General features: G+C 40.3%; 1 protein-coding gene across 6 annotated transcripts in view; it reads left to right on the plus strand.

Annotated features, from left to right (window-relative positions):
- cadps2 (Ca++-dependent secretion activator 2) overlaps nt 1-22,227 on the plus strand; it is a 206,068-nt gene that overhangs the window by 69,874 nt on the left and 113,967 nt on the right. For all 6 annotated transcript variants that reach the window (XM_037767073.1, XM_037767075.1, XM_037767076.1 and 3 more), the window contains exons 3-6: nt 2,460-2,792; nt 18,396-18,476; nt 20,207-20,440; nt 21,195-21,316. In XM_037767073.1, the coding sequence (XP_037623001.1) occupies nt 2,460-2,792; nt 18,396-18,476; nt 20,207-20,440; nt 21,195-21,316 (770 nt within the window). The remainder of the gene's footprint in view (nt 1-2,459; nt 2,793-18,395; nt 18,477-20,206; nt 20,441-21,194; nt 21,317-22,227) is intronic.

Below are 22,227 nucleotides of genomic sequence, written 5' to 3' on the forward strand. Positions count from 1 at the left end.
CACAAGGCTTTCATTCAGGAGACCGCTGTTTGTTTCCCGTGCATTACGTTACAATCAGCTCAGCTGTTTGTCCGTGTCCCGTGTTCACAACATTCAGTTTCATTTTCACTCTACAAATGTCGCAGTTTAAAGCCCAAACATTTAGTTCTTTCCTAAACCTAGCTAAAGTGGTTTTGTTGCGTAATCCTAAAGTGATGTCAAAGGTAACTATAGTGGTTTTGACGCCAAGGGGTGGGACACAAACGGCGGTATATGAGGAGTCTGGATAAGAACCTGTTGGACTACTGTTTTGAAGGCTTGAGTTTGGCATTTTGGCCGTTGTGGTTTTTTGGAGCCAGAATGACCGTATTTGGACGAGATGGTAGAACTTGGGAAGGGCGAGGCCAGGGTGGCCAGGTACAGTTAGCAGCTAACCCTGGCCAGCTACCTTGGCTTGCAAGGTGCAACAATATTTCATGTTAACGTGATATAGAGTGCTACAGGAATGAGTCCTAAATCCCGGAAACGAGTTAGCATTTTAGCACTTCCGGTTCCCTCGTCTGGAAGTCAATGGGTTTTTAGTTAGATGCCTGAAATAAGGTCTGTGGTTAACACAAGCTGAAGAGATCTTAACCTTTTGTTCTATTACATAAAATACATCAATTAATATCCCACTTGTGAATTTTGAAGCCTTTATGTGTCTTTAAAAAAGGTGGCTAAATGAGACTATTAAACATCATCACGCAGACTCGTCCTCCCCTACATCCTCGTTGTGTATACTGACGCTCATGCAACCGTGGTTTATAGTTTATAACGTTAGCTTTTTACTTCTGGTGATTGCATTCACACTTCAAACGTGTAAGTATCATAAACGTTTGTTTGCCACAGAGCTTATTTTCTGTAATAATCCAAAACCCAATGGAACAATCCCATTGGCTTCTTGTCGAGGGAACCAGGGTGATGCTGACTTCCTGGTTGGCCTACAAAAATACGTCATCCCTCAATGTATTGAGCATTTCCACACCTAAAGAAGTAAAACTTGGTCTTCCATAATCACGGATCATAACTTTAACAAAGTTTAACAGAATCTGTTTTTGTTTATTTTATGTAAATAGGTTGTATACTGTATTCCTCTGCCAAATGCAGTTTGGATTGATGGAATCAATCAAGAAAAGACGTGAATGTGTGCACACCAATAGAAGCTGAATATATAACATGTTTTCTGATGTTGGTGTCCTCAGCTGCTGCTCTCTGAGCTCTTGGCCTCCATTAGATGAATCATTTTCTCACTGATGTTGTGCTGTTCACAGTCTCAGAGCGACTAACAGGAGGAGGTGAAGCAGCCAGCTGAGAGGCTGTTTAATGTCACACTGAGCTGCTGCTGCTGCTGCTTCAGTCTGAGCCTCTTATTCTCCTGTCAGACTCTGTGAGCGGCGCTCTGAATAAAGAACTTCTGTCAAACGCCACAAATGTGGATGAACCGTGAGTGTAGCGTTCGACCCCACTGAATTACTGTGTGGAGGAGGACAAGGCAGTCCTGTTTACACTCTGGATGTTTTGGTGATTTCACTCTCAAATGTCTGAACAGAGTTTGAAAGATGTCCTTTAACTGTTCAGCAGCCTCTAAATGGTTTCTGAAGGGTTCAAAGTATTTTTGTTAAGTGTCTTTAAATCTAAATAAAAGGAATTGGAAGCCTTTTTTTATTATACCAGTGTGTTTAATGAAGCACTAACCCAGATGGGGTTTGGAACTTGATAACCTGTCGTGACATTATGTTTCTTTTGAGTTGTGCTGCGTCCAGTCTCAGGTTAGGGACGTGTTCATAAAACATTGAAAGAGGAGGTTCTAACTGTCTGAAAAAGGACAAAAATAACTGAAGACACTTTTACTAAGGCCTTATTTATCTCCAACAGAAAACAAAAGGGCTGCGCTGATTTTTATACGTTGCAACATGCAGGCCTGCCCACAGAAATGGCTAGGCCCCTGAAACGGTCCGGTGAATGGGCCCTCCCCAAATCTGCTTTACTCATATCAAGCCGCTCCTCTGAGTTTTGCTCAGCTTTTTATTTAATCTTTAATATTTTGTTTAACTTCATTAATCAGTTAAAGCACTTCCTTTAACGACGGCTTTATTCCATTAAGTGTCCCAGGACGCCGAGTGAGCGTTCACAATACCAGAGCCCTGGAACTGGTTCACCATCATTACTGTTATTAATTCTACCTGAGCTTTTCATGCTCTCAAGTCAAAATATGTGCTGTGAAAAGGGTCTGTTGCATGGAGAATTAGCAGAATGCTGCAAGGTATTCTGCCTGAAATGTACCGCCACATATTTAATTTCTCAAAATAGTGCGATGCCAGAAGACATTGCATTTTGTGACTTTTTTTCCAGGAAAAAATGTGTAAAAAATGTGTAAATAGACTAAAGGAAGTGTTGTCTGGCTGTAAGTGCTTATCGTACTGTATCTCTCTCCTTGGCAGGGTTTCCTGAAGAGCGAGCGCGTTTCCCGGATGGTTCAGAGCGGCGGCTGCTCGGCCAACGACTTTCGCGATGTCTTCAAGAAGAACATCGAGCGGCGCGTTCGCAGCCTCCCGGAGATCGACGGCCTGAGCAAAGAGACGGTGCTGAGCTCCTGGATCGCCAAGTACGACGCCATCTACAGGGGGGACGAGGACATGCGGCGCCAGCCACAGCGGGCGCACTTGAGCGCCGTGTCGGAGCTCATCCTCAGTAAGGAGCAGCTGTACGAGATGTTCCAGCAGATCCTCAGCATCCGCAAGTTTGAGCACCAGCTGCTGTACAACGCCTGCCAGGTGAGCTGCTACAGACACATGTGGACACATTTACACACTGTATATTTATTATTTCTCATTTGTAATACTTGTGCAACAGACTTCATGGCTGAATGATGAAGTAAATGCTGTGTTTTCAGCTGTAGTTCCACTAATGTCCGCTAGATGCTGCTGTAGGAAACTTTGACTGTATTGAAATTAGGGCTGTCTATTTGAGTCTATTTAGAAGTAGAAGGAAGTTACCGCTTTTATTGTTGTAGTCTGAGTAACGGGACGTCATGTTCGTTTAAAAAAACAAACAAAGCCACAGTGAGCCAAAGCCATAGATGTATTATTAGAACAACTATGCAGAAAACGGCAGAACCTGCACCCTCACATTTTAAATCCAATGTGGTAAACACTACACATACAGTAAAGTATGGAAACACTTTACGGTATTGTTCGGTCAAGCCAGCTGTCACTCTCATCTCCGTGGTCAAATCGTCCGACTCTACAACTGTAGAGCACCCATATACTGACACTTATGTTAAATGCATTCAAACGGCCCCGATGGAGCTGACCATGGATGTATAAAGAGAACGGAGCTGACGGGAGAGCTAGAGACGGACTTGGAGAAGTTAGAGGAAGTATACACGTGTGACTACGTCCCGTTTTCAAAATAAGGTGTTAACAAAGGGAACTGTATATACAAAATATAAATGGGGAAATAAGATTGATTGGATTATATCCACCGGAAGTATAAAACATTACATGTCCCTTATAAATTAAAAAGAAATTATCACTAATTTATGAGGGAAATGTTTTTATTCTTTGATTGTTGGGTTGCTGGAAAAAATAAAATAACTAATGCCTGACAATGACTGATTAATTTGACTTCAGGACATCTCTGGTTACATATTGGCATAAAATAAAACATTTTTGCTGTATTAAATTAGATATTTTCCAAAGAAAAAGTCGCTAGAAGTGTTTGATTCAATTTCTTCCAATGGAAGAAGTTGAATTCACAATAAATCTTAGTAGTGAATTGCAATACTTAAAAATCGCAATACATATTGAATCAGCACCCAAATATCGTGATAGTATGGAATCAGGAGATAGGTGAATCATCCCAGCCCTAATTGAAATATATGAAAATAAAACAAACTTCTTTCTACAAATACAAAGCCATAACATTTATTTAGTTTTAGATTTTTTTCTTTCCTTTTCTTCTCACCTCTCAGGCCGTCAGACTGCCGCTGCCTCTTAACCAGAACAGATATTACTTAAAATACATTTGGATTATAAATGCATTGACTTTTGCCGGTTCCTCTTTGGGGCAAACAGCCTCATTAGCAACAGATTCTGTAGGACACCATGAAGGTCTCAGAGTCTCAACACACTGCTGCTCAGTAATTAGACGGTCAGTGAATCTACACAGTGAGCTCCATCCAGACACTCATTTTCACCATGTTGGGGTGCTGACACGCACTCAGAGTGTTGATGAAGACTGTAGCATGAAGAAAGGGACTGAACGTACCTTGGACATGAGTTTTCAGGTTTACAGTGAGTCAGTGTTCAACAAATCAAATCAAATCAGAGTTACGGTCCTTCTGCTGCCTCTGAGGAAAAAAACATATGAGACTATTATTATTATTTAATCAAAAGCAACACTTTGTGTGTTATGTGCGGAGGGGATTTCTTAAGCCTTTGAAACAGCCATTACACTATGTTAAGTTAATAATGACTAGTGCAGTTCCCTGTTCAGAACAGGCTGACATTGCGCTTCCTTGGGTCCTGAGCAATACACCTTACTCGTAGTCAGAGAAGTCGGTCAAATACACAGCAGAGGTAATTTCCAAATAGCCGTATCAGTCTCTTGCTTTGACATAACCACTGCTGTTATAAAGTAGAACATGGATCAGTCTGACACCGGGGAAATACAGTCTTGCTCGCGTGGGAAGAAACACACACAGGTCGCAGCTTACTCATGCGTTGTCGGGGGCTCGTGCCCGCTCGGAGCGTGGCGCCGTGGTCTGCCCGATGTGGATGGCATGCTTGTCTCAGTCTGCACTGCAGAGCCCTGAAGCCCCGCCTCCGCTGCTGCACAGAGCGCTGTGTGCTTAAAAAATGATTAATATTCAACGTGTTGCGTGTCCAAATTTCACCAAATTCAACACTGCACATCCTTGGGTTCCCAGTAATACACCTGCAGAGTGTGAAGTAGATCAGATGAACAACTCTCAAGACGGTTCTTCCTTGCTGTATAGTTAGATATTAACCTAATAACTAGGGATGTGTGCAGTTAGTAATAAACTTTGCTACCCGGTTGCTGTGGTAGTCGGCACCAGAAATACTAGTCAGTTAAACACATTATCATTTTATTAATATGCACATTTAAATAACATATTGACATAGGCTGTCTTCACTGCTCTCCGCTCAGGTCTGAACTCATCAGCAGATCCTGACTCACTTCCATCCCTTCGCGTTCCCGGCCCCCGCCTGCCACCACCTCCTGAAACTTTTTTATGCTAAATGCAGTACCTGTGAGGGTTTCTGGACAATATTTGTCTTTGTTTTGTGTTATTAATTGATTTTCAATAATAAATATATACACACATTTGCATGAAGCAACATATATGTCCACTCCCATGTTGATAAGAGTATTAAATCCTTGACAAATCTCCGTTTAAGGTACATTTTGAACAGATTAAAAAATGTGTGATTAATTTTTGATTAACTGCGATTATTAGGATACATGCTTAACCGGCCGAAAAATTATTACCACGGAGATGAGAGAGACGGCCGGCTTGACCGCACGTTACTGCAATACAATAACGTTTCCTGTCCATGACAGAGTTAACATGCAGCTTTAGCCATGATGTCTAGCTCTACTTTTCCTGCAATGTGTGAAACCCAAAGTGTTTCCATACTTTACTGTATGTGTAGTGTTTACCACTTTGGATTTAAAATGTGAGGGTGCAGGTTGTATCCACGCAGACCCTCTGCTGTTTTTCAGCTTTCTCATTCTAATAATACATCTATGGTTCCGGCTCACTGCGGCATTGTTTTGGCTTTTGAAACGAACATGACGTCACGTTACTACAACAATATAAGAGGTAAATTCCTTCTACCTCCGCATAGACCCAAATGGAGCAATTATATCAATTCTGGCATTAAAAAACAATTTCAAAATCCTAAAAAAAAAAAGAAGGTGAATACATAGATGAATCGAACAGGGAACCAGTGTGAGAAAACTTGGGGAGGCTGAACGCCAGCTTGTTCCTTATCCCTCAAAATGTGGACATATCAAACCAAAGCTCTCTGCTTGGTTAGATACCAGCGGAGGGAAGACAGAAAATCTGTTCCTTTTGTTAATTTGGTTGAACAGACTTAAATGACATGTCCAGAAGTCTTTACAGTCTCTGAATACCACCCTATAGAGTAAACAGCGCGTCAGTAATCCTCAGTGAATCTCCTCTGCTGATTGTTTCCTTCGCTGTAACCGGCTCAGAACATAAATAGCTTCCATTTACAGATTGCTTCACGGCCCATTGAGACATCATCCTCGCCTGTATAACAAGGAGAATGTGTCTGTTGCTAGGACAGATTCTATTATTGTCCCGCTTCATTAGAGGCCAGAATAGAAAGAACAAGAAGAAGAAAGGCTGAAGGGGGAGATGAGAGGAGTGAAATGAAAAGAAACAGGAGCTAATTCCATTTTTAAACTCTAACCTGTGTTTCCAGGGTTTCATTATACTCTTGGCGCCTTGTTCTGCCTACAAAAACTATTCATCACAACTAGGATTTTCCAGTAACTTACAACGTGTAATTAAGCAATAAGCCATGAGAGGCTGTGATGTACAGTCCACGTCATGCCTAAAACCCCATTAGCGGTTGTAAAATCATCATCTCAAATGGCTTTATTGCTTTTAGTATTAACTATCTAGAAAAACAAACTGACAGACCGATAAACAGATTTATCGGTTTGCTGCTCAGACTCAAATCAAGGATGGTGTATGACTGCAGCTTCTACTTTAGTCATATGTCACATTCACATTTTAACAACAACCTTCTTTTTTCAACTTTGAGCACAAAATTAAGTCTAAAAAATGTTGGCAAACAGTGTGGCTAAACAATTCAGTCAGGAAATGACTCAAATAAATATGAAATATCATAGAAATGCCAAAATACACTGAAGGGGGGGCTTTAATTACCACAATTGAGATAAATATGTCACTTTCTTTAAAAAAATCAAACAAATATGTATTCCTTTAAGATGTAGAGATGAGCTCTGAGACTCTGAGAGAGGCTGATATCCACGGACTGCAGCATTAACACCGAGGGAATCCTTAAGTCTGTCTGGATCCAATCTGTCAGATTGAGCCTGCTCACTGGCTCCTCTCCCTCTGGAACAGCACACTTAGACTGTCAGACTTTAACACATACCGCTTTACCACCATGAAGTTACACTTCAACCACACCTTGCTATATTAAGTATAACACATATATTCTGATCCTCCTCTCTGTCTGTTTGCCGACAGGGCTGTGTGGACAAGTTACTGTTGCTTGACGTGTTGAGACTTGTTTCCTGATCTAATTAGTGACTCAAAAGACAACATATTAGAACGGACACCACATGGACACACTGACACAAATTTCTTCACAGGACTGTGACTGATCATTTTTGGGCTCACATAGGATGGATTTCTTTCCTTTCTGTAGGAAATTTGGTTGTTTCACTCAGCTGCTTAAAGAATACAGTAGGTTTACAATTTTAAAAGTCTGTATTAGGGCTGTCAAAGTTAACGCGATAATAACGCCATAATGCAAATTCGTTTTAACGCCACTAATTTCTTTAATGCATTAACGCAACCTACGATTTTTAAGTTGTAGCGGACTCCGTCTTAAAGCTACAGTGAAGTGAAGATCCTGGCATCATATGAAACTAAAAAAACCTAAGGAATCCATTGGTACCAACCATGTCATACTAGCTCGTTGCGAAGGAGGTTAAATAACGCTCCAAATTTACACTACATTTTGGCGAGGAAAAACTGGCATGGCCATTTTCAAAGGGGTCCCTTGACCTCTGACCTCCAGATATGTGAATGAAAATGGGTTCTATGGGTACCCACGAGTCTCCCCTTTACTGACATGCCCACTTTATGATGATCACATGCAGTTTTAGGGCAAATCATAGTCAAGTCAGCACACTGACACACTGACAGCTGTTGTTGCCTGTTGGGCTGCAGTTTGCCATGTTATAGTTTGAGCATATGTTTTATGCTAAATGCAGTACCTGTGAGGGTTTCTGGACAGTATTTGTCCTTGTTTTGTGATGTTAATTGATTTCCAATAATAAATATATACATACATTTGCATAAAGCAACATATTTGTCCACTCCCATGTTGATAAGAGTATTAAAGACTTGACAAATCTCCCTTTAAGGTACATTTTGAACAGATAAAAAATGTGCGATTAATTTGCGAAGAATCAGCCCTAATTAAAACCTACCTTCTCGTGTCACTACTGGTTGCAAAAACCAAGATGGCAAGGGTCAAAATGCTGCAATCGAGGCTTCAGAACTGCAGTCCACAAACCAATGGATGACGTCATGGTGACTATGTCCACTTCTTATATACAGTCTATGAATATAGCACAGTTATCGATGGGCTCACGTGTTGTGTTTACCGCCACTGAAGAGAAATAAATCTTGTTCATGTATGACGTTGTTTTTCCACTGCTGTTTTTCAAGCTTGGTAATGCTAACGCTACCAGCAGCTATGTGTGAGAGGCACAAACTGGTGCTACAGTCGTTGGATGTTAGACGTTAGGTTAAGAGCTTTTGCCCTTTTCTATCCGTCAGCAATCAATTGAAAGAGGAGATGGTGAAAAGGAGCCAACTCGTGAGGCTTGGAGGCAGCATAGGACCAAAGTCTTTGGTGAACGCTATAGGCTAATTAACCCTCAGGGCTCCAGTCAGACAGTATTCTGCTCTTTATACTTGGATTAATAGACCGCCGAGTCCGACTTTTGCCTATTTTGTCACGGTTAGAGAGGGGCAATAAGATTTACTGTGTTCATGAGAGCAGTGTATTTGATCAAGTTGCTGTTGTGCTATTTATATTAATTTTCTGTCATCCCTGAGTTCATGAGTTGTGAGAGTAAAAGAAAAAAAGATCATCGGAGGACTGTCTCTTTATCAAAATAGCACATTTATTAAAAATGAAGATCCTTCAACTGAGAACAGATGAGGAGGATAAAAATACCAGCTGAATCAGAGAGATGTACACCTCTCTGTGAGTGATGGGAAAGATGGAGGGAGATAAAAATAGAAGAGAGGAGGACCAGCAGCTGAAGAGGGAGGGAGAGTCCAGGTGTTCAGATCATCTGGTCTCTGAGGATGAACAGCAGTGACTGTCCACTGTGTGTGTGTGTGTGTGTGTGTGTGTGTGTGTGTGTATGTGTGTGTGTGTGTGCGTGTGTGTGTGTGTATGTGTGTGTTGATCTATTATCCAAAATCTCTGGAGATATTTCTTCCATTGTGATTTCAGAAGTCTTCAATACAACAACTCTGAATATTACACGGGATAATTAAAGGAAAAACTCTCAAGAAAGACCTTCTCTCTGCAAATTCAGTGGATATTTCACTACAAATTACTTTGTTAGTCGGTGGAAACTTTATTTCTGAGGAAGGAACATTGTTCCGCTGAAAATTAAAGTGCTGTCCGGTAAATATAAAACAACTGTTAAAGTCTAATGTTGCAATGGAGTCAGCTGTGTTGTTTTAGCCTATATTTGTTTTGGGGCTGTCAAAGTTAATGCAACTTGCAATTTTTAGGCTTTTAAAGCCAGAGTGAAGCTACTGGTAACATAATATCATTTTTTTAATGCTAAATACAGTACCTGTGAGGGTTTCTGGACAATATTTATCATTGTTTTGTGTTGTTAATTGATTTCCAATAATAAATATATACATACATTTGCATAAAGCAGCATATTTGCCCACTCCCATGTTGATAAGAGTATTAAATACTTGACAAATTTCCCTTTAAGGTACATTTTGAACAGATTAAAAATGTGCGATTGATTTGCGATTAATAATGATTAACAATGCACAATCATGTTATTAATCAGGATTAAACATTTTAATTGAGGGGCAGCCCTTAATGTTTTTTTTTCCCATTATCACGCAGTCCTAGTAAATGTTGTGTCTTTGAGCAGAACGCTGAACCTTGAGTGTTTGTGGACACATTTCCGGAGCAGTCTGAGTTGGTTCATCACCTGCTTTACGTTTACTTGACAATCCTTCCTCAAACCTCTCCATGCTACAGTAGCAGAGTACCAAAGCACTGGTATTCAGGCTTAGTTTGACAGATTTCACACAACCTCAGCCGCACCAAACAGGTTCGTTGTGAACGCAGCCTGAGGCACGCATTGTTTAGTCCAATATTCTCAGGTGTTTTGGCCCGTTTGGTTCTTTTATTCATGGATCTTATAGCCAAGAACAGGCGCCCTGCTCGGCTCGGCTGAGGAGGGGTCCATTGATTTCTGTTTTGGTTCTGTCTGCGTGTCGTCTCTCATTAGCTATAGAAGCAGGTAGATGAAGCTCTAATAAATTACCAGCAGCTCCAGGCTGCAGCGACAGCGAGCTCCTCAGTGGTGTCTGAAAATCTGCCTCTGAGCTGCTGCTTTCTTCTTCTGTGGTGTTTCATTTTCCTCTCAGTCTCAGCTGAATCGCCACATCTTTTTTTCCCCCTTCTGTCCTTCTTGCTGTAATTGATGGCGGGGTGTAATTGTGTCTTTTCTCTGTCAGTCTTTCATGTCTTTGTTGGATGACTGGTCTGTGATCAGCTGTGTTTGTGCACAGCAGGACGCACAGTTTGTAATAAGATGGCGGTTTAACAATGGGGGCTTTTCACTTTGATACTGACGCTGTTACACAAATGAAATATCTGAGGATGATTGCTGAAATGCTGATATGTCTGGGTACAGTATTTACCTCATTGGTTTCTATTCATATCAAGTTTTCAATATTTTTATTACAGTGAAGTGAGGTCACTTCTCTTGAATTTCACTGTAGTTCTGCAGATTTCTCTTCAGCAGTAATATTAGTACAAGAATGCTGTTCTTTTCTCCATTTGACAGCGTGAGGTCACTGTGAAAGACATGAATGGATGAATGGACTACAGGATGAATCATCAGCCGAAATGAAGCTGAAAAAATCTGCTGCATTGACAAAAAAAGGTCACATAACAGAGAAGCCAACTATGAGTCTCAGAGAGCATTGCTGTAAGAAACATCCAGTCAGATTCTTTCGCCATGCAGCTAAAGTTGAACTTGAAGTTGTACAACCCCTTTATATTTTCTGCTCTCTTTATTTCTGATCGCAGTGACAAAGCTCTCTGAATATTCTGGTGTAGTGTTTCCTCCAGAACTGAGCAGCACGGTGCCAGATCACGCTGGGTCGGTTTCCACTGACTGTTTGTGCCTTTTTGTAAATGTGAAAGACACTGAGTCATTGCTAATCCACTGTAAATGAGCACGGGTTTGAAGGACACATATTCATCAAAGAGAACAAAAGTAACTTGTTGCTTTGGTTCATTAATATTGAGGTGTAATATGCAGAATGTGCACAATTTTAATCATCCAAGGACTGTTTGTGATCATTTAAAAAAAATGATTTGTCATAACTAGGGCTGTCAAAGCTAACTCAATAATAACGCATTAACGCAAATTAATGTTATGTTCTATGGGTACCCACGAGTCTCCTCTTTACAGACATGCCCACTTTATGATAATCACATGTAGTTTGGGGCAAGTCATAGTCAAGTCAGCACACTGACACACTGACAGCTATTGTTGCCTGTTGGGCTGCAATTTGCCATGTTATGATTTGAACATAATTGTTAATGCTAAATGCAGTACCTGTGAGGGTTTCTGGACAATATTTGTCATTGTTTTGTGTTGTTAATTGATTTCCATTAATAAATATATACATATGTTTGCATAAAGCAGCATATTTGTCCATTCCCATGTTGATAAGAATATTAAATATTTGACAAATCTCCCTTTAAGGTATATTTTGAACAGATAAAAAATGGGATTAATTTGCGATTGATTGTGATTAACTATGGACAATCATGCGATGCATACATTAATCAGAATTAACTATTTGAATCGATTGACAGCCCTATTCATAACGCTCAAAACAAGGCTTTTTTTTCAGATTTCCCCGAAGAGTTTATATTTAGTAGATTCTTCCTTTGATCATGTATGATGCATGTCGGCAGAGGTAAGAGACCTCTGGTGCTGTTCAGTTCAGCACTTTAAGTAAGCAACATGAAGTCGTGTTTACACTGAACAGAATGTTTTTTTGAAAATTTTCTCCAGTTTCTTTCCTTTCTCCTCCCATCTGTGTACATTAATGGGATGAAACAACTTCAAGAAAAGGTCTGGTTACAGCAGAAAGAAATGAACTCATGTGTCTTTGCTAAATATTTGGTTTTAGAGTCTTAGTGACTATACCAAAGAGAATAGAAGCAAAGAGATGAGACACCGGCGCTTTTTTGACAACAGCCGCTAGATGGCGTTGCGGTAGCGCTGTCGCCTTTTCGAACTGAAAATGCCAATGAGTCTGTGGCCATGGATGTATAAAGAGACATCTGTAAATGAGAGAATCATTTTTTTTTAGGTAAATCAACTTCCCAGTACGAACACTTAAATAGCCCTCATTTAAATCATGATGTCCTAAAAGTTGTAAAATGAACTAACAGCTGAATCCAGAGTTATTTTCCTCGACATAATGAACGTGCATCAGACCCACGGGACTGCACCGCCCTGCAGGCTCAAATGACATATCCGGTTCTGCCAGCTTCCTGCTAGCTGTATGCGGCTGTAAAAATTGATATATTGGCTGTAATTCATCACTTTTATTATCTTATAATACACCCATGGGCTGTATGCTGTAAGCCTGCACCGTGGTGGATGTATTAACGTCTCTGTTCCCAAACAACCGGCTATCGGCCAGTAGCTAGTAGTGCTAGTAGCATGACATAAACAGAATTTAATGGAGTTGGCTATTTATTAACACGCAGGGCAAAAGCACAGGGCACAACCTGTGCATGTACAAAAGTGTTTTAGCCCTGAACACCTTGAGGGTTGAGGGCTCCATCCCCTGTTTTGCAGCTCAGTAGCTTCAGAAAGGAACTAACGCTGTCTGCCCTTTAAAATTGAGAGCATGATCGGAGTGCGTTATAGTGCTGCTTACCGGACACATTCCTCCATGTATTTTTAAGTCAGTGTATAACAGGTTGTGGGTTCAGCCTCTCTGACATGTTGCAGAGACTTTAACAGAGTCACATGAAGGCTGGTTGTCATAGAAATGCTCTGTGAGGCAGAATTAGAAAGGCTGCCAACAAAGACAGAGTCTAATAGAAGTCATGGTAACAAAACCAGCATGTACTCTGATCTTTGTGTGTGTGTGCCCGTTAATTTTAGTACATGCAGCCAAACTGTGGGTGTGTCAGTAGTCGTCTCTCATCCTCTTACAGGGGAGGAAATGAATCAACAGCAGATCAAGTGAATTTCAGATCTATTAAATACTGTATAACTCAGCTGATTGAAACGTGTTGTGCAGAGGGAGTTTGATCAGCGGTGGACATATTGTGAGCTCTGTTATCTCAGTAAAGTTGAATAGATTTGACTCTGTAAATAACCAGAGACACAACCAGGAATGTAAAGCAACAGCGTGCAGCAGTTGTTTTTCTGACCATGAAAAGTAAATCACACTCCTGACTGACACATGAGCTCAGATAAACTAAACCAGTAATACTTTCATCATCAGTATCTAGAGACTCCATTCAGTCAGCCGTATTAACAATCAGGAAGTTTCCAGTTACCTGTTTAAGGCAAAGAGAAGATGAAGAGAAGATGATGGAAATAGATTTAGCAAATGACAGATGTGGCACAATCTCCAATTCCTCTTTATTATTACGTCATTGTAGCTGCATTGTTACATTTCTTCAGGATATAGAATAAAGAACAGAGAAGGTGGCTGAGAAAAAAGTATTACCCACATAAACGTAGTAGATGGAGACACACTGATTCACAGTTTATTTTGAGGAATTTTTGGAAATCTAGTTGGAAATTAACTGAAATAATTAATTGTGTATTGTATATTGTTTTAAGTTTGCAAAGTTTACAGTTGCAGGAAACTGAAACAAGATCAAAAAGAAAGAAACGTCCTCAAAACAAAGCTAAATAACACAAAGTCAATAAAAATAACTAAATACAAGTGCTATCATTCGATTAAAATATTTATTTATTTTTAATTTAATTTTTTTATCTGTTCAAAATGTACCTTAAAGGGAGATTTGTCAAGTATTTAATACTCTTATCAACATGGGAGTGGGCAAATATGCTGCCCAACAGGCAACAACAGCTGTCAGTGTGTCAGTGTGCTGACTTGACTATGACTTGCCCCAAACTGCATGTGATTATCATAAAGTGGGCATGTCTGTAAAGGGGAAACTCGTGGGTACCAATAGAACCCATTTTCATTCACATATCTTGAGGTCAGAGGTCATGGGACACCTTTGAAAATGGCCATGCCAGTTTTTCCTCGCCAGAATGTATCTTAAGTTTGGAGCGTTATTTAACCTCCTTCACGAGAAGCTAGTATGACATGGTTGGTACTAATGGATTCCTCAGGTTTTTCTAGTTTCAGCTTTAAAACTGAGCCTGCTACAACCTAAAAAACATAAGTTGCATTAATGCGTTGAAGAAATTAGTGGCGTTAATACGAATTTGTGTTAATGCGTTATAGAATAAGTTAGAATATGTAATTTTTCCGTAATAAAATGTCTAAAAACTAAAACTGAGATATTTTGTTGGGTTGTTTGCTCACATTATCCCAAATATTTCCAACAATCTTCAAACCTGAGAAATCTGTAATTTTAATCAAGGTAACTTTTGGTTTCGTTTGGTTGTCAATGGCGTCTTTTTATCCTCTTTGTGCATGAGTCAGCGTTAAGGTTGTCTGCCAGAAGAGGTCATAAATTGACTTTTTATCCAGTTTCAAGCCACATTGTTACGATGCACTTTTTTGGATCTTGGTGCTTTTAACTCTATATTTTAACTAGATGATGGATTTTAGTCATCGGACTTCTGGATCTGAAGTTATCAGAGAAACAAGCTGAACAAACGTTGGCGGCAGCTCGGCTTGCAGCCCCTCCGGGATTTTAATCAGTTTGTTTTAGAGAGGAGGAGACCTCTGTGGTAAAAAAAACTCCTAAACAATGAACACTGAAGGAATCCTAACTACTCCCATGATCCCACGCTGCTTCACCACGTCACCAAACTTGTTATTGCTTTGATTGAGAGAACCCCAGTGGCAGAAAAATGACATATTGTGCATTTATTAATATATTTATCATTTAAGCATAAGCACGTTTTGACCTCCACCACCACTGTCAAACACTGATGCCTCTCTACATTTGATAAACACTTACTAAGTAATGAGAAAAACAATAAAAACATGGAATTTAACAGTGTATCTGTCAGACGTGTGCACGTTGGTTTGACCTCCATCACTCTGATAATGAATTCCTTTCTCGTCCTCACAGTGTTGAGTTAATTAGGACTCGGTGATCAGCAGACTTCACCAGCAACGACTGCAGAATAACTAAACATGTCATACACAGTTTTCCTCTCTCGATGTCAGATTCTCTGCATGTGGATCCACTCCACCAGCTTTCTGATACATTTTGTCGACTGAACAGTGTCAGCAGAAACAAAACCTGTCAAATCATCCATGAACTAATTTCCATCTCTGAGCAATTAGTGCAGGCGGGTGTCAGCCCCAACAGGAAGTGGTGACATGAAGTGACAGCGACGATATTATTTCATTAAATAACTAAATAATATATGAAATAACTATTTTTGAAATAGCTCCACTGCTGAAGTTGTCATTCTTCCCTTTTCGGATGCTAAACTACTAATATTCAATCTCTAACTTCTTTTTGTGTCAGGTCATTGAGTCATGACATCTATTGTTGACATTTTAGCCACACTAGCAGCATCTATAGATGGTAATGCTGGTCTGTGGCTTAGTTGATCCACCACTTTGTTCCAGACTGTACGGTGGCTGAGAAGGGTTGAACGACGTCAAAAGCCACAATGTGAAATAATAGCTGGTCTGTTTCATTGTCAATGTTGTTGCTCACTTCCAGTTTTGCATTTGTGTTGTGTCTTTTGCATTGGCCTTGTGTCTTTTGCATTGGTGTTGTGTCTTTTGCATTGGCGTTGTGTCTTTTGCATTGGCGTTGTGTCTTTTGCATTGGCGTTGTGTCTTTTGCATCGGTGTTGTGTCTTTTGCATTGGCCTTGTGTCTTTTGCATTGGCGTTGTTTCTTTTGCATTGGCCTTGTGTCTTTTGCATTGGCGTTGTGTCTTTTGCATTGGCATTGTCTTTTACATCGGCGTTGTGGCTCTTCTATTGGCGTGGTGGCTTTTGCATTGGCTTTGTGTCTTTTGCATTCGTTCGACTCTTCTCAGCAACCGTAAAACAGAAATATCTTAACAACTATTCTTTGGATTGCCATGACATTTCTTACAGATGTTAATGACCTTCAGAAAATGAATCCTAATGATCTTGTAAAGGACAACTATTGCATGGATTCTCATGAAACTTGGTGCAGACTTTCATGTTCCCCTCAAGATGAATTCTGATGACTTTGGTGACCTTAACTTTTCCTATAGCATTTTTGTCAGATCAAATTATCAGGCCGAGGGGCCTTAACAAAGTGCCGGTGTTTGATGAGTTGGGAGTGAGGATGTGTTGAATATTCCTAAAACCAGGGAACAAGTACAATAAATAGACACAACTTTTCAAAAACAGGTTCTAAAAACAAGAAGAAAAAAAAAATCCAAAGAACTCTAAAGAATCCCTTCAGTGATTTCAGGAACTACAATCAGAAATATGAAGAAGGCTGCAGTCGATAAGTGTCAGTGTAAGTCAGTTTACAAACAGCGTGAAGGACCAGACAGCTCGATCCTTCCAGCTGAGGGTGTTGTCGTAGGAAAGCTGCCAAATGAAGAGTGAGAGTCACAGATTAGATCCAGGATCCATCCAGTCCAGGATGAGAACCTGATGTAGTTTGATCGTTGGTTCATAATTTGCTGCTCAGCGTTTTTCTCCCCAGCTGCAGGTCTGGATAACTCCTCAGTGTGACTAAAGGAAGTTTGCATTCTCTGTAAATGAGACACTGACGGCTGATTTTAACTGATTCTCCGGGACCCATTTTAAAACAGGCTCAAATTAAACAGCTTATCTTTTCTCTCCGTTATCGACTCTGAAGGTTCCACTTGTCTCTTTGGCTTTAGGCCACTTTCCATCAGAGCTGTTTTATCTCCCATTGTCATTTTAGACGCCTCTGCTCATCACAGATTGGTGAAACGAGGCGCTGTTTTCTGCCCAGTAAGGAAATCTCGTTCAATTTTCACCCTGCTTTCATCTCCTCTCTGAGGCTCGCTGACATCAAGTTTAACAAGTTTTAAAGCTAGAGTGAAGATACTAGACAACCTAAGGAATCCATTGGTACCAACCATGTCATACTAGGTTGTCGGGAAAAAGGCTAATTTACGCTCCAAACGTACGCTACATTTTGGCGATGAAAATCTTGCATGGCCATTTTCAAAGGGGTCCCTTGACCTTTGACCTCAAGATATGTGAATGAAAACGGGTTCTATGGGTACCCACGAGTCTCCCCTTTACAGACATGCCCACTTTATGATAATCACATGCAGTTTGGGGCAAGTCATAGTCAAGTCAGCACACTGACATACTGACAGCTGTTGTTGGGCTATACATACATTTGCATAAAGCAGCATATTTGCCCACTGCCATGTTGATAAGAGTATTAAATACTTTACAAATCTCCCTTTAAGGTACATTTTGAACAGATACAAAATGTGTAATTATTTTGCGCTTAATCGCAATTAACCATGGACAATCATGTGATTAGTTGCAATTAAATATTTTAATCGATTGACAGCCCCTCATTTATTTATACTGTAAAAGTTAACATGATTTAACTTGATATTTAGAAATTGTTCTTCTATTATTAGGAGCTTTCTTACGGCCTAATTTCCATATCATGACATGGATTATGGTTGGGAACAGATATCCTAATATCTTTCCAGCCACAAAGAAACAATAGATTGAAACCACCAGAGACAGAAGTTTGGAGTTTTCCCATTCACTTCAATACAGTAAGTGTGATCTCGGAGCAGTATCTAGTGGACATCAGAGGAACGGCAGCCGAACAACCTGCAGCGTTAACACCAAAAAAGAAAATAAATGTGATTGAACATCTCTCTTCTGTAATTGTTCGAGAAACATGATGAAGTGGTTGAACCGCTACTCAGACCCTCACTCCTGATTATTGGCTAATTACAGCCGTCTATTACCACCTAACCCGCTAATTGGTTAATTGGTACACGACTGAGCCTCCTTTAAGTCCTCTTCTTCGCAGTAGACCTCTCCTGCTGTGTCTCTACTTCACCTTTTGATTGGTTTATTGATTCTGCAGCTCTCTGATTAGTTGACTGATGAAAAGCTTCATGTTTTTGTTTTTTCTCTCTCAGCTGGACAACGTGGACGAGCAGGCGGCTCAGATCCGCAGAGAGCTGGACGGGAGGTTACAGCTGGCCGAGAAGATTGCCAGGGTGAGAAACGCACATCATGTCATAACGATGTAAAACCAGTGGGCTACCTCCAGGATCTGAGAAGTGAAGCCAATGCTGAAGTGTCTTAAACCTGCATTCTTTCTAATAGCCAGCAGGGGGCGACTCCTCTGGTTGCAAAAATAAGTCTGATTGTAGAGAAGTCTATGAGAAAATGAGCCTACTTCTCACTTGATTTATTACCTCAGTAAACAATGTAAACATGAGTTTATGGTCTCAATCGCTAGTTTCAAGTTTTCTTCAATACAGCATGATGCTCATTTTGTAAATTATGGTCCCATTTAGAGTCAAATAGACCAGGCTATCTTGTGATTGACTGTCGCCTAAAAATGTCTTATTCAGCATTCGGTTGTACTTAGCTCCCCCCTACTACATCCACTTCTTATACAGTCTATGCATAAAACGGATAAAAACAAGATACTTTTTAAAGCTGCTCTATTGAATATTTTTATTTGATGAATGACTCTGTAATGTGAAAGGTTGTCTCGTCTCATTTTAGCCTCTTTAAGCTCCTAGTTTTGGTTTTACTTTACTGTTTGGTTCAGTCTCAAAGTTTCCAGCAGGCAGCTGTTTTCAGCAGAGCTGTTCTCTACCTGCCCAGCAGCAAACAGCAGACAGACACAGTTAGAGACTAGCTGGTGAAGAAGGTCAAACATCTAACAGCTTAACAGCCAGAAGAAGTGGAAGTAGGCAGCTGTTCATATAATATATCAAATGTTTGTGTTCACAGCTCGTTCTGCTGCCCCCGAGTGGATACAAAAAAAATCAATGAATGCAGCTTTAAAGTATGTTGCTATTTATGGCTGGACCGCAGAGGGCCAGCCCTACAAACGCAAAAGTCATTTAGAAACTTTCTTCTCTTATATCACGGAAATAATTCACTGTAATGTGTTTATGAAAACATTTTATGCGAGAAATAAGCCATGCATTGGGTAAATCTGTCTTTATTTCGGATCGACAACGGTTAGTTTATAAGTTTCTAGGGAGTTTCCAGAGGCGGTGAGTCGCAACGGATACCCATGATTTGCATAAAGTAGCCTAGCAAATCATAACCGAAGTTATCTCAAGACGTTTTTTATGTAGAGCAGGTCTAGACTGTACTCTATAATTCAGAGACCCAACAAGAGATAATGGGTAGAAACCTTAGGCAGAACCAGGCTCTGGGTGGTCATCTGCGTTGACCGGTTTGTAGTCACAGTTTCATGTTGGTGAACTGAGTTGTAGATGAAACAAAGTCTGGAAGCTCTGGACTCATCTTCTAACTATCTGGTGGCTATTACTTTTTTGTGTAGCGCTGGATGATAAAGTCAATATGATAATGTATCGTCTTCCAATTCAATCATATCGTGATGACATCATATATCGTGATTCATTATACACAATTATATCGTCTAAATTGATAATAACAAGCACATACAAACTCAAATTTGTCAGAAAGTGTTATAATTTTGCACTAAAGCTCTTAACTAAATGAGAAAATACTCTGTAACTTTCATTTGTCAAGTATTTAATGCACACAGGAGTATAAAAAAAATAGGCTTTACCATACTATTTATTTATTGAACTACCAGAAAACATGCTATATTGTGAAATATATTGCTATCGAGATTTTGGCCATATCGCTCAGCCCTATTTTTGTGATGTTTTCATAATTGAACTGCCAAAAACATAAAGAAATTGATGTGAAGTAAATCTGACTGTCCGTCCTGCAGGAGAGAAGAAACCCAAAGTTCATCTCCGCTGACATGGAGCCTCTCTACGTGGAGGAGCTGCGTTCGTCGGTCAACCTGCTCATGGCCAACCTGGAGAGTCTGCCGGTGTCCAAAGGAGGTCCGGACTTCAAACAGAAGCTCAAACGCTCCTCCATGAACAACTCCTTCCTGGACATGGGAGACGAGGGAGACATCCTGTCCAAGTCTGACGTTGTGCTGTCCTTTACGCTGGAGGTCTGTGTGTGTGGATGTGAACTTGTCTTAGATAACTGCTAAAACTCCTTTCCTTGTTAAGAAAAAATACAAGAACACGAGGTAGAAATTCTGACAGTTGTTGAAAATTGATACCAATTTTGATAATTTGTTAATCCTTTAAGTAGGGCTGTCAAAGTTAACGCGATAATAATGTGTTAACGCAAGTTTGTTTTAACTCTAGCTCAGTTTTAAAGCTAGAGTGAAGATACTGGTATCATATGAAACTAAAAAACCTAAAGAATCCATTAGTACCAACCACGTCATACTAGCTTGTGGGGAAGGAGGTAAAATAACGCTCCAAACTTACACAAACCTTTGGCGAGGAAAAACTGGCATGGCCATTTTCAAAGGGGACCCTTGACCTCTGACCTCAAGATATGTGAATGTAAATGGGTTCTATGGGTACCCACGAGTCTCCCCTTTACAGACATGCCCACTTTATGATAATCACATGCAGTTTGGGGTAAGTCATAGTCAAGTCAACACACTGACACACTGACAGCTGTTGTTGCGTGTTGGGCTGCATTTTGCCATGTTATGCCAGAGCTAGCAAAATGTCAACAATTTGGCAATATTTCACACTGGAAAGTCCCACTAGTAAAACAATGAAGTGTTTATAACAGACTGCTTTTGGATCGGTACTCTGTATCGAGAAGGAAAAGGTGGTATCGGAACATCTCTAACGATTACTTGAGAAAGTAATTGACACAAGCACCTCTGCTGGTGTTTCCAGATTGTGATTGTGGAGGTCCAGGGTCTGAAGTCTGTGGCTCCAAACCGGATTGTTTACTGCACCATGGAGGTGGAGGGAGGAGAAAAGCTGCAGACGGACCAGGCTGAAGCCTCCAGACCACAGTGAGTTCTACTTCCTGTTCCTACTGCTCTATTGAGAGTGTCTCGGTCAGGCCACGAACACAATAAACATTTGTCAGACTTTAAATACCTGTCGTCGCATTTCACAATAAAATCCTCCTTATCCGCCTTAAACTGAGATTTAAGGTGAGCAGAGAGAAACTCTCCCACTTCAGCAGATGAATGTTGAAACAAACTCTGCACATAAATCATTCTGCACAGTGAAGGTCAAACATCACAGTGGAGTCACAACAAGAAAAACTCATTTGGAGCTTGGCTTGAAAGATGGAGGCATGAACACCTCTGAATGGTACTTAATGGTATCTTACAGCTTATATTTAGACATGAAAAGTAGGGGTGGGAAAAAAAATTATTCACCTATGTATTTTTACGATTTTGAAGTTTATGTTTCTAATGCCAGAATCGATATATTTGCTTCATTTGAGTCTATGCGGAGGTAGAAGGAAGTTACCGCTTTTATTGTTGTAGTCTGAGTAACATGACGTCATATCCGTTCCGTATCCGTCAACCAAAACAAACCGCAGCTGGCCGCAACGAGGAAGTACAAAACGGCTGAGTGTCCGTGTGGATACGACCTGCACCTTCACATTTTAAATCCAAAGTGGTAAACACTACACATACAGTAAAGTATGGAAACACACTGCAGGAAAAGCAGAGCTAATACTGAATATCGATCGCAATACTTGTTGAAATGCAATACTTAAAAATTGCAATACATATCGAATCAGCACCCAAATATCATGATAGTATTGAATCAGGTGGTAGCTGTATCGTCCCAGCCCTAATGAAAAGTCATAGTATATGTTTCTGGAAAAGTAAACAATTCTGAGAATCTGACAAAGTATCTGATGCAATCATATTCAATACTTGACACTTTTCGTTTTACAGCTCTG

Source organism: Sebastes umbrosus, chromosome 4 (assembly GCF_015220745.1).
Source record: "Sebastes umbrosus isolate fSebUmb1 chromosome 4, fSebUmb1.pri, whole genome shotgun sequence".
NCBI classification, from domain to species: Eukaryota; Metazoa; Chordata; class Actinopteri; order Perciformes; family Sebastidae; genus Sebastes; species Sebastes umbrosus.